The 13,982-nt window shown below is 34.7% G+C and overlaps 1 protein-coding gene across 3 annotated transcripts in view; it reads right to left on the minus strand.

The window, feature by feature from the left end:
* The window catches only part of BMP2K (BMP2 inducible kinase), a 126,907-nt gene that overhangs the window by 37,396 nt on the left and 75,529 nt on the right, over nucleotides 1–13,982 (minus strand). For all 3 annotated transcript variants that reach the window (XM_082611656.1, XM_082611657.1, XM_082611658.1), the window contains 3 exons: nucleotides 5,603–5,706; nucleotides 4,230–4,309; nucleotides 23–183 (listed from right to left, as the gene is read on the minus strand). In XM_082611656.1, the coding sequence (XP_082467782.1) occupies nucleotides 23–183; nucleotides 4,230–4,309; nucleotides 5,603–5,706 (345 nt within the window). The remainder of the gene's footprint in view (nucleotides 1–22; nucleotides 184–4,229; nucleotides 4,310–5,602; nucleotides 5,707–13,982) is intronic.

Consider the following 13,982-nt stretch of genomic DNA (forward strand, 5'->3'; position numbering starts at 1 on the left):
GAGGTTGGCAGAGCTCTATCACCTTTTGGTCTGTGGTTACTGAATTCACCGGGAGCTGGGACTTTAACAGGTATTGCTGAACTTTGAATGTTCAGCACACCAGCAGTGGCAGTAGTAGAATTCGCCTTTGGTCTCTGTCTTGGTGCAATTGAGGTTTCTGTTGGTCCAATGGTATCTGTTATTCTACAACAGAAGAACACATGTCATTCCAAATACTGGGATCATTTCTAACTTACTATTTGTTCTATAAAGGATCTATCTCAACAGATGCATATTTATTATTATTGATGATCATGTTAGTCCTCTTGGCTTCTTCCTAAGTCTCATTTTCAAGTACTAAATGTTTAATGAAGATAAGAAAGTAAATAAAATAAACCTAACCAATTTCCTCAAGCCAGATTGCTACCATTTATAGCCTGCCACCGGAGCTGGCAGAAAAAGAGTATAGAATTGCTCTTAAGGAGATAAACTAAAGGAAGCAAACAGAAGTCTTCGCAATAAGGTTTTGGACAAAACTGAGAGCCAACTCTTTAAACCAGTCAGAGAAATAAAAATAAGAAACAACAAACAACAGTCTCCTTTAGCTTGGACTCTTCACTTAAGAAAAAAAAAAAAAAAAAAGAATAGGGCCTAAGGCATGTAAAACAAAAGAAGCCAAAACTTTTAACTGGTGGAGCTATCAGCTCACATTCAGCGTCTTGAATCTTTAACTTTGCTTTACTTAAAACACTGAATGGAAATTATATAAAAGTTTTCCCACTAGGACTTAGTTTAGGCCACAGATGTGAGTGGTCAAGTGGAAAGAAGTTTTGAAAGCAAGAGACACTAAATATAATTCAAGGAGACACAGACATTTGCTTTTCTCTTTCAAAAATCGCCAGGAAAAACCTTTAACTTACATATTTATCAACTCTGCTTTCTATAAATTCAGAACAAAAACATGAATACTTCTTAATAGGGTCTATGTTCACTTTTCAAAAGGATTGCAATAAAATCTCTTTATCAAGTTCCCTTAGCACATTTTCAAAATGATCTGACGCTTAAAAGTTTTGCATACATATGATTTATCAAGTACACATCTGCGGCATTTAGAGAAAGTCCTATCTGTCATAACTGCACAGAACTCTACAGTTCTTTCCTCTATCTGGAGATACCACAAGAGGGAGCCCTCTCAACAACTATCTTTCTCGGAAAGAAAGGATGTGAAATTGAATCAAAAGATTTTGGAAAATCATAGAAATGCATTGTATGTGGGCTGTTTTCTAAAAATAACATTTATGTTTTAGACGGGATGGGGATGGTACAAGTCATATGAAAACAGAACTAAAAGGCTATAAAAAGATCATGTATACATGTAACCAATTATATCTCATTTAATCTAATTATTTATTGAGTTCAAATTATGGATATGGCACTAAAACCAATGCTGTATTCCCTAAACTCAAGTAATTTGGTGGAAATATTGTATACAATCTTTCTATTTGTCTACCTGTTCTTCATTAAGTGGGTAGTATATAGGCCAGACCTCACCCTGCCTTGTCCCTGTTCTAAATAGCTCCGTAAAGGATTCACAACACACATGAGCAGGGCAAACCTCTAAAAAGCATATTAAAAGTTCTGCAGACTTTGTTTAGTCTAGTGTTTCCTAACTTATTTCACTCATGTACCAATATCTATTATACAATTACTGATATCCAGCTAATAGGGCTTAGTACCCTGTCTTCAAAGAATTTACAGTCTACCTAGGAAGATATGGCACATGTTCATGAAAATATAATAAAATATAAGACAGAAAAAGTAACCAGCGCTAAGCTAGTACTGTCAAGAGTTTCATGGATGAGTAATTTTACCTTTAACCTAACTTGGCTAGAGAAGGCTCAGGTGAGAACTGGAGGTTAAACATAAATATGATTTCATCAGACAGTAAAAGAAAGTAAGTGGTCTATGAAGAAATGGGGGGAGAATGCCTGGACAGATTCGGCAAAGTGAAAATACAAACTTAACTAAAATGAAAGAACAAGTAATTACTGATATCAACACTGCTACGCAGCTTCCTCTGCACTATTGTAGCAGACACAGAGCTGTTTTTTTGCTTCCTTTCTTTTCTTTTCTGCTGACTAGCCTGAACAATCTTCCTAAAATACATTCTCTTCTCTTAAAATCCTTCAGTGTTTCCATCTGCCAGGGCAGTGATTCTCAACAATATCTTCAAGATATAAATTACATAAGTTTCACATGTGTAACAGTCTCAAGAGCAGATGCAAATTTTGGGGAGGTGGTTGGGGGGTTTTAAGAAGTGCAACAAAAAGTGCCACTGATTGAAGGCAGGGCGGGCAGATAATATTCATAAAAGCTTTAAAACATGTAAATAATGATACTGGCTATTTAAAGATTCCCCTTCCTCCTCTCTCTGGAAATATGCCTTTTACATGGAAAAAAAAAAGATTTACAACTTTTTAACATTTAGAATTTTTCAACTTCTTTGAAAAAAAAGGTAAACTTATATTATTGACCAATAAGCACCAATGAACCCTATTTTTTTAATATACATAATGTATAGATTTAACATACTATGAATAGCACTGTGAATTTTAGTTAACTATTTCATTAACTATTTCATTTCCTTATAATTGTATAGCTGTAACTTGCATCATGGTGAAAAGATATTCAAAGCATTACTGTTCAGTTGACTCATGCTTTTTAAAAAAAATTGTATCTACTTTCTTAAAGATTTAATCATTAACAAAATAATTATTTTAAAATTCAACTGACAAGTCCTACAATAATTCATAATGACCACTCAACTATAACAGCAGTTGCTAACTACAGCTATGTCATGGGTAAGACAGTCAGTCATGCTGGATTCCTGCAAGTTAGATGTCACATTACTCCTTCGTCTCTTATCAAGAGTATTTTAAATTTAAGTGAATGAAGATAATGTTTTTAGAGTGATGCCACATTTTTTTAAAACACTAAGTCATTCTCAAGTGATATTTCAATAATTTACAAATAACAAATTATTTATAACACACCTGACAACCAAGTTCCAAATAGTAGAACTGACTGCAAAGTTGAAAACTCACCGGCCTAAAGGCCAAAATCCAAATTTCTCAGCATGACATGTAAACAAAGTTGCTCATGACTGATATTTACCTACCCCTCCTCAGCTTCATTTCCCACTACTCCTGTATATGTGCCCTTATTATGCCCCAGCCTTGTCGTTTCACAAACGCTGTCCTCACCGGCAATGTTTGCCTGCTATGGTTTCACTGCCCATCATTCCAAGTGACTAGACTATTCATCCTTCAAGAAAAGAGTCCAGCAACTCCCACCGGATTCTTCCTGTGCTCCTGTCTTCTTTCCCTTCCTCCACCGAGCTGCCTGATATCTATCAAGGTGTGACTGTTCACCCGTCTATCTTCATTTGGATCAGAACTCCTTGGAAATAAACACTGCTGCTTTTTCTTTGTAGTCTCAGTATCTGTATCTTGCATGTAACAAGTGCGTGACAAATATTTTTTATGTATTTTATGTCAAATAAAATACTTTGCATAAGTAAAATACAATACAAAAAACTGTGACCAAGAAATCTCCCCAAATGTAATATTATGCCTGTCTGATAATCTAAAATACAGTCCTGCTTATTAACTTTTAAACTCAAAAAAGAAAGCATGAGGAAAAAAAAAAATCAGTCATTAATTCAATCATTAGTCAGATTTAGGTCTTAACCTATGTAATTCGTATCAAACATTAATGTAGTAAAGAACTATAAAAGTTATTTAAAACATTATATTTATTTATCAGTCTTAAAAGTATTACCATTATAACCACTCATTATAAATTATACATAGCTATTTTTTCTTTCAGTAAATTAAAAAAAGTCATACTAGCTATTAAGTAAAACATAAAATCTCATAAATTAGTTGCCATGTGATGAAATGACAACTCCCCCATGTAAAAGGACCCAGTGTAACATCACCAGTCACACAATCACTTCGTGATTGCTGAGAAGGAGCAGTTCAAGTGCAACTGCTGTCAAACCCTGTTATATAAAAAAGCTTAATCTGTACTTGCAATAAGGAATACGACATACCACATGCAATAAGGAATACGACAGTTTTTTGTGGGTGAAGATGATATTTAATGAATGACACTTGCTAGGATTAAAAGCAAGAACTGTCCTCTTTTTTCTTAAATGCCTTTTCAAATTTCAGCATAGTTTTGCCTACCTGGCTTTTATTTGGCTTTTCCTAGAAGCTGCTTCACTAGCAGTCATCGGTTCAGGAAGAGCTGAAGGAATAGGAGAATTCTTGGAAGAAAAAATAAAACTTTTCATTTTAGTTTTTATTTCAATTGCAGAAAGCTTTACTTAAACACTACGGATACATTCTTAAATTTTAAAAGTGTTGTCTGTGAGACAATCTCTTCACCTCAGATATCTATAAAATGTTCACATATATTTGCAAATATCAGTGCATGTTATACAAATGTCACTTTCATATTTGTGTTCCACAGAAACCCTTGGAAAATAAACAGAACAACATCATTATATCCACTTTACAAATGGGTAAATCTTGGGTATAAAGGATTATATTACACTTGTAAATCAATGACTATTTCACACTCTTTGGAAGAAGAAGCAAAACACCAAGCACATGAATACCGTGTTGTTTTACATACTGCAGGTAATTTTCATGACACTGCTTGTCAAGTCTAGAAAACAAGAGCAGAGTCTTCACTCATTTGTTTATCCTCTATAATGTTTGGCTTACAGTAAGTACTCAATAAATGTTTGCTGAGTGAAAAGCTAAAAATCCAGGCAAATGTCAAATAAAGCTACTTTCATTACTAGAATGTTAGTAATGACTTTCAGCTTCAACCAAGAATATATTATATTGACATAGTAAGAACTTCAAAAAACAAAAAGGAAAAGGTACCAAATTCCTTCTTTTTTCTCAGTGGGGTGGATTAAGTTATACACAAAGGAAACCTATAAGAACAAGTCAGGCCAGAATGATCTTCACAATGTTGAGAACAGCTTAAAAATCAATGATGATTCTAGACTTTTATTAAAATTAGCAGACTCACCATATACTGTTAATCTGATGTAGTTAAGTATGCAGACACCAGATACAATTCAAAGCTTTGCATGGTAATAGCTATTACCAACTCAGCTTCCCTGCACTAGACACTGGGTTTTATATTTATTATTTCTAATCCTCATAATTACTATCCCTGTTTTACAAAAAAAGTAACGAACTATTAAGTAACTCCCCAAAATATACAGCTCCCCAAAAATCTAACAGTCCAGTTTTTTCAACAGTTAGGCCCAAACAACTTAATAATAGTAGTTTGTGCTGTATCAGACAGAGGTCACTGTGTTTCCCTCAAATATGCAAAATATCCTGCAGTGCCCTCAAGTCCACTGTAGCTCCCCAGAGCACCACAGTACATAGTTTGGCAACTGTAGCTTTGTATCAAAAATACTAATCACAAACATACTATGAGACCACTTGTCTTGAAACAAGTAACTCTGAAAGTATATATATTCACACAGATAAAATGGATTTTAAATTCATATCCTACTTGCAAAACTACTTACATTGATGTTGGAGACTGGACAATCCTTTTTGGCAAATTTAAATGCAAAATATGACACTTGAAATATATCGGGTCTATGTTCTGGATCTGGTTCAAGCATGAACCCTGCAAGAATAGATCAAAACGTTAAGACGTTTCATTGCACACGGAAGCAATTAGGGGTACATTAAAAGGGTAAAATAAATAAATATATTATATATATATATATTTCCATTCTAAGAGCAGTGATGATTCCAGCAAACTTTGTTAATGTATATAGAAAACATTAGAATTGCTATTTTATACAATATCCCAAACTAAAGACAAATCAGTCCTAGAACAGTTCTCTACTGAAAGTATGAATGACAAATATGAATATTTTTCTGGGACCCTAACGCAAAAGAAAAAGTGAGTTTAGTAAACACTGGGGAATTATCCAAAAAAGTTCCAGGGCTGTAGTAGGGGTCCTTATTTTCACTATTATCTAAAATACCTCTACTAATTTTTAAGTGCTCCTAAATCATTAAGAGAAGACTAAATTTGTATGCATTATAGTCTAACAAAGTAGTAGAGGGTTGGCACTATAATTTTCCTAAAACATGCTTACTTCCCACGCTGATGACAGCAATATTCATCATAGTTCTGTATTTCAACATGCTATCCACATCATGTTCAGAAGTATAAGCAGAATTTTTGGTTCTATTATGAACAGATTTCACACCAACCCTACAGCATTGCTTGAAAGGCCTGACCTTTTTTCTAACCAAAATGACCACTACCACTTGTCAATTTCTTGAACTACTTGTTAATTTAAAATTTCACAAGAAGGCTGACATTTATACTCAATTACATATGTAAAAAATCCATATTTTGTTAAAGTAGTCTTCATATTCTAACGCTGCTTCATTGATTAACTCTAAGTTCTTATCTTATTCAAATCATTTTTTTTTTTTTTTTTTTTTTTTTTTGTGATACGCGGGCCCCTCACTGTTGTGGCCTCTCCCGTTGCAGAGCACAGGCTCTGGACGCGCAGCCCCAGCGGCCACGGCTCACGGGCCCAGCCGCTCCGCGGCATGTGGGATCCTCCCAGACCGGGGCACGAACCCGCGTCCCCTGCATCGGCAGGCGGACTCTCAACCACTGCGCCACCAGGGAAGCCCTCAAATCATTTTTAAACCTATCTGCAATGTAAAATTTCCAGCATTAATTAGATAATATTCTAAAATTTACTAATAAAATTATGTACAGAGATATCAAGGTATATAAACAGCTAAATTAAAATTATAAATCAAAATGAATTAAATCTACCTTTCAAACTTAAGTAATATTTGAACAAACAATGTGTAATACATCTCCAACAGCATGATAAATTTATTTGCTAAAAACATGGTTGTTTGGCAAGTGACATTAAGCACAAACAAAAATTTATTTGGGAGATTCTGAACTCAGTTCTATTATATTCTGCATATCACTTGATTTTATATACTTTAAAAGGCTAACAGATATCACTTACAAAATTGATATTTTACTATTGTATCACCATTGTTAGAAATAACTCTGAACATTTAATTCTAATATTTATTAATGTATATTCAACTTCACTCAAATCCAGAAAAGATCTGAAAAATCTACAAGGTTTACTTCATCCTCCGAAGTTATATTTTATCTTGATACCAACAGATATTACATGTTTTAAAAGTAACAACAGTACATGATATGGGGATAAATTTAAACAGACTTTTACCAATGTGGGTAGAACTGATAACGTCTTATAAGCAAACAAAAGGACCTCTAACTCCCCTGGCTCATGTTTCCATGTGGGAATACATCTTCTGGAGGCACTTTGGTTTGTCGAACTGTACTGATACCATTTATGTGACATAAAATCAGCCTAAAAGGTCATGACTAGCATTTATTTTAGTAAAGTAGAATAGAATTAAGAGTGCATTACTGTAAGTATAAGCAATGTTTCAAGAAACTTGTTTTATGTGTATGTATATATAAAATGTATTTTTTACCATGGATCACTGTTAAGCAGTTTGATAAACCACTGTGCTAGTGACCTCTCTCTATTAGTATAATACATTCCTCTCCAAGGGAAAGACAGTGATTTGTCTAATTGAGACTAGAAAAAAAGAAATAAGCACCCACACGTGTCCATCTCTGTTGCTCTTTCTTTCAACAGTTTATTCTCAGGACATGTACGTTCTCTACAGAACCATGTTTTGCAAGTGGCCTACTTCTGTGGAAGAATTCCATGGTTTTCCAACATTGTCTATGACTCTGTGAGAGTATATCTGGGGGTTGTATATGCATTAATAGGCCCATTTGGCTTCGGAGTCCATTCTGCAATCTGCTTTGTCATTTTATCTAATGAGATCCTGTGCCCCATCTCTAATTTGGTTCTAAATTCAAAGTATGAAGAGGCTGAAACCCACAGTAGAATATGATTACATTTTTATCTCTGAATATTTTTATATTGAAGCTTATCAGCCATTTAAAAAGAAAAAGAAAAAATCTCAATAAGGCATTGTTAAAGCACTTAATAATGTAATTTTCCAAACTCTCCAAAAGAATGGATTGCAAAATGTACTCCTAGATTACTGAATGATGTAATCTGGAGTGCAGAGGTATCAATTCTAATCCAGCTAAACACTGGAGCATATCTACCAAAAATAACAATTTCAATTTTTAAGTAGTTGATCCAAAGCCATTTTCTCTCACAATAATTAAACCTCAAGTCTAGTGTTTTATTAACTCCTACTTCATGACAATAAAACCGTATCATCTATAGAAATATGCTCCTGAGGAGAAGGAGTGGATTAAGGAATACATGTGTCTAATTCATCCAAAAGTGAATCAAGTAATTAATTTTTTTTTAAAAGGCAGAGAAGCTAGAATACACCCTTGTTTACCCAACTTAATATGATCATGTGAGTCAGCACAAGACCATTCCCAGTAACCTTGATTCTACTGTAAATATAAAATCGACCTTTAAAAAGTAAGCCATATAGAAATGGAAGGATATTTCTCTGCTCCTCTTACTTGTGTGACTCTTTCTATTGACACAAATATCACTAATTCAACCTAAGAACACAAAACAGTCTCAGCATTGAAGGTAGTATATGACTAAACCACCACAGTATTTCCAACTGATGTATCAGACTATCTGATAAAAATCACTTGCCCAAGGCAGCTGAATTAATTATGCTTATTCTAATTTTGCAAAGGAAAGCACACCATCCATGCATATTCCAGCAAAAAGAGCAGCTAAAGGAGCAGTGGCTGCTGCAGCATAGCAGTGGCCACTGCAGCATAGCAGTGGCCAAGTTAACCTACGGTTACATCAAGGACGCACACAAAAAATTAAATGAAGTAGTTTCAATTCAAGTTACATAAAATGATGGATCCATACCGGGTCCTAAGTAGAAGTTAAACCAGCATCTCTAATCTAACAGCTCAACAAATTTAATAGGAAAATACTTTGGACAGAGGTCTCAAAAGAATGTTCCTGCTTAAAATTTGTTAACATTTTTTCCTTCCACAAAGACACTTTTTCTCTCCCATAGACTTCCAGCTATTACACTTATAGTAATTTACCTGAAAAGAGAAATACCCACTCTAATTTTGCAATCATAAATACTTCAAGCATTAACTTGTTATTTTTGTCTGTTGACCTATGGAAAGTATTATAGAAACTTACATGTCAGGCAAAGATGTTCTATAAACCTTATTCCATGGACTGTTGAAATGAAACCAAATTTAGCAGCTAATAATAAATGTGTTCAATCATAATGTAAAGACTAATGGCACTATAAATATGCCAGGATAGTATATTTGGGATAGCCCTGGTAGCTGTTCCTAGAAGTTATTGATCACAGCCCTCTCTTTACATCTCCCCAAATGGTAACCCAGAGCCAATGACTGAAAACCTTCAAGGAAACCCTATCTTAATCTCTGATTTTTTTTCAAAGGTACATTAAAATGTCTGAGATTTTTTTCAACAAAAAAATATATAGGAAGACAGTGGATGAAGAGCATAAATGAAGCAAGATTGGCCATGAGTTGATAATCACTGAAGCTGGGTGGCAGGTACATGATAAACCATTGCACTGTTCTGCCTATATTTGTATGTATTTTTTAACTTCCATAATAAATTTTAAGTGTATCTAAATAAGCAAGTTCCTGGTTTCCCACAGAAAACAGGTATTAAAATAAATTTATTTATTATCAAAACAACAAGAAATATCAAGTGTTGGTAGAATGTGGAAAAAAGGGAACCCTTGTGCAATGCTGGTAGGAATGTAAATTGGTACAGCTACTGTGGTAAACAGTACGGAGGTCTTTCAAAAAGTTGAAAATAGAGTACCATATAATCCATCAATTCTCCTTCTGAGTATGTATCTGAAGGAAACAAAAACACTAACTCAAAAAGATATCTGCTCCCCCATGTTCACTGCAGCATTATTTACAAAAGCCAAGATATGGAAGCAACCTAAGTATCCATCAATGGATGAATGGATAAAGAAAATGAGAGGCATACACACACACACACACACACACACACACAACCATGGAACATTACTCAGTCATTAAAAAAAGAGAAGGAAATCTTGCCATCTGCAACAACATGAATGAACGTGAGGGCATTATGCTAAGTGAAATTGGCCAGACAGACAACAAATACCATATGATCTCACTTAAAAAAACAAAAAACAAAAAAGACAGATACAGAGAACAGACTGGTTCATTATATATCATATATCATCATTTCACTGCACAAAGTTAAGAGATAAGAACATTAATCTTAGTAGTTACATTTAACAGGATATTCTGGAGTATATGATAAGTTATGGTAAACCTTTGATATCCAACCTTAACCTGAAAAACCAAGTTTGGCTTCAAAGCATCCAAAGGAATCTCTGCAGGGAAAGTGCATCCTACTTAGTATCTGACAGCAGATGCCCTGACCCTCACCCAGAAAATCAAAACTTAGGTTAGCTCAGGAAGAATTATAATGACATCAGTAGTAGTGGTAGTGGGAGCTATAGTAGTAATCATGATAGTCTCTCTGAGCACTCACACATTCTAAGAAGCACTTCTCATAATTCATTTAATTTTCACAATAACCTTAAGAGGTAGGTAATTTAATATGCTCATTTTAGAAATCAAACTGAAATAAATGGAGCTGCCCCGTATTCTGTACCAAGTAAGTGACAGAGCAGATGCAAGCCTAGGCCATTTGGCTCCGGAGGCCAAACTGCTCTTAATCTCCACAATGTACTTCCTTAACCACCATAACAGAAGCTAAAAGAAAGGTGAAGCAACCAGCCTTCTGTTCACTCATCAGAACTATTCGGTAATCCTGTTAGTTATGCTTCTCATTCTCCTCTAAATATTCTCTAAGTTCTTTTCAACTCTTAGATCCAAAAATGGAAAGTGCTTCTCTCCTCATTGCCCCACCCAATCCATCTCCATTACTTGTCTACTGGAAAAGTTAACAGAAGCTAAGAAGGAAAATTCTAAATAATTGCTACTTTTAAGAAGTAAAGTCTGCAGAAAGTTAATAAACTGAGCTTTGTGGACAGTAGTTAATATAATTAACAATTATTATCATTAATATATTAAATATTATTATATAAATAATAATAACTACCCTTGACCAAACTGGTGATAATCAAAAGTATATTCAAATACTTATATAACCACAAACCATACAGTTTTAACAAAGATTAAGCATGGCTATTTCATTTTCAAAAATCTTGAATCATATAAGATAGATGTAAACAGCATTAGTAAATCTATTCATACTAAGAAGATATATTTTTTAAATGCTTTATCTTATAAATAAATGTGGGGCAACTACATTGTATGAATAGACAGTTGGCAATAAAAAGCTTCACTTTCAAAAACTATGAGCACAGCTAGGTAGTTTCTGGTTTCTGAAGGTAGAATTTACTTGAAAGCAATGTAAATCATCAATTAGTTTATTATAAAAGCAGACAGAGAAACCTAAATAGGATGGTGAGAAACAAGCAAGCTCACATGCGAAAAATGTAAAAAATAAAATGGCAAAGAATCTAAATGTTTTCTAAAAACCATTGCATTATAGATAAGTATGTTCGGGTTTTTAAAAATCTCTACTTTGTTATTAAGCTTTTACTACTCAAGACAATATTTAAAAAGTAAAGTCCACAAAAGCCCTTTGACAGGAGATAAAATACCAACATTTACTTGGGTGCTTTTATTTTATTCAACCTTGTTTTTTTTTATTTCTGCCTAGCTCTGAGAAATCAGTTCAAAGACATTAATACATGGCCAAATTTATACTAACATTGATAAAAACTAAAATCTGTACATTTATTGAAAAATAAAGCAAGCATATGATGCCCAGTAAAGCATCAATGAACTAGAGTCCAATTAGATCCTAAAATTATCTGCAGTGTTTAGCTTTTCTACCTTCCTACTATACACAAACACACATACCCATATGCACATACATTGAGAAGGAAAACAAACAAACCTAACACAAGAAAATAAGATCTCAAATAGAAAGAAGTCTCACATGTGAAACAGAATCCCATCCCATGCCTACAGGCTGTAGGAGCTGTAGCTGGTATGTGATTTATCAGTCTACTCAAATGAGAACCTAATCCTAGGTTGCAGAGTTAGTGTACTGGAGCCTGTGTCTGAAGTTTAAGCCGGACTTATAAACCTGAGATATAAACTGGCTGTGGCAAGAGGGAAGATTGGAAACGACTGGATCTCTTAGAATCTACATTGTGTTGCATTCTGAATCAAATGTTGAAAATCTCTCATTTATAGCTGTGCAAATAAACCAGAAATTTCTTGTTGTAACTATCAAAAAAAAAATAATAAGATCTCATCACTATAAGCAAATTAAATCATGAATCAGGGTATGTATATACTGTCCAGTTTCTCATACAGTTTTGTCCAATGAGAATACTGAGTTGCTAAGACACTGCAAGATCCTCAATAAAATCCTCAGTCCAGTTGTGATTAAAGCATTATACTTAACAACAAAACAGTGCCACAGATACGATGATTTACAACAAGGGCTTCAATAAAAGGTTAAACTTCAATTAGCCAGAACACTCAACTGCCAAAGTAAATTCCTCAATCTATTTTTTGAGCATTTCATGCTTTTGATGCCCTAATTTTTGGACAATGAAGGAAGAAAGCAACTGGATAAGACAGAGCAGCTTATGGGTATGAAGTTTATTCAAATATACTCTAAAGTATGTTTGCTCTCTAAAAAAAATTCACATTCTGCCAAATGGCAGGCTAAAAATAACAGGGCTAATGAGGAAAAGAGAGCTGGGACAAACCACTGAAAAAAAAACTATACAGCTCTGTCACCAGAACACTGACAAAAACATTAATTGATATCTGGGAAGGTAACTTGGGCTGACCAGGCAGGTAGCTTAATTTGGCTGAAGGCTGCCACAAGGACATAAAAACACGTCAAAATAAGACTAGGAGGTTCTCAACCAATAAGATAAAAGTGCAGTTCCGAGCCAGCGTGGGTGCTAGTCAGGCCATCCGTTGGTAGAGAGTCACACAAAAGCTGAGAGGTAGACCTCTCTGAGAAGAAAACCTCAGGTACAAGCATTCATATTAATGTTCTCCAGTTGGAGTGGAAAGTCTACAAGCTGGCAATGCAGCAGCCAAGCTCAGGGCGACTTCCTTCCCCTACAAGTTATAACGCCAGCTCCCCCACCGCTGCCCTGCCTCCCTCGCCTAGGAAAAGCATTCCACGTGAAGCAATGTACTTTTTGTGTTCAACTGACATAATTCTCTAATTTCCAACGTGTATGAGCAAATCCACATTAAAGAAACAAAAAGATCATGCTTTAAGTAAGTTTGCAAAGTAAAGCTAGATATCCTTTTAGGCTCCATTTTCTTTTTTCTTTTTATCTTTCTCAGGATAACATTGTGTGATAGTTCAGGGCTGTGATGTTAATCCATAGTGTAACTATATAGTTAGTCATTTTGGAATACAGTAAGTTCCTATCAGCAAACAAACATGCTATAAAATCTCCCATCTAAACAAACAAACTCCTTTGGCACCACATCCTCCTATAGGAAAGAGTTGTGCATACTTACTGACTCGACTCTGAACTTTATATTCTCTTTTGAACTCATTCCACTTAGACTTTGGTCCCCAGCACTTCATTGAAACAGTTCTTAAGAGTCACTGATGAGTTCTCTGTTGTTGATCCAGTGGTCAGCTTTCAGTCCTCGTTTTACTTGACCTACTGTTAGTATTTGAAGTAGTTGTTCTTAAAGCCTGGTTTCACTTAGTTTTGGGGATACCACTCTCTTTAGGTTTTCTTCCTCTCTTTCTGCTACTTCTGAGTGTCCTTTGTTGGTTCCTCCCA

Source organism: Mesoplodon mirus, assembly GCF_964341445.2.
Source record: "Mesoplodon mirus genome assembly, chromosome: 2".
Classification (NCBI taxonomy): domain Eukaryota; kingdom Metazoa; phylum Chordata; class Mammalia; order Artiodactyla; family Ziphiidae; genus Mesoplodon; species Mesoplodon mirus.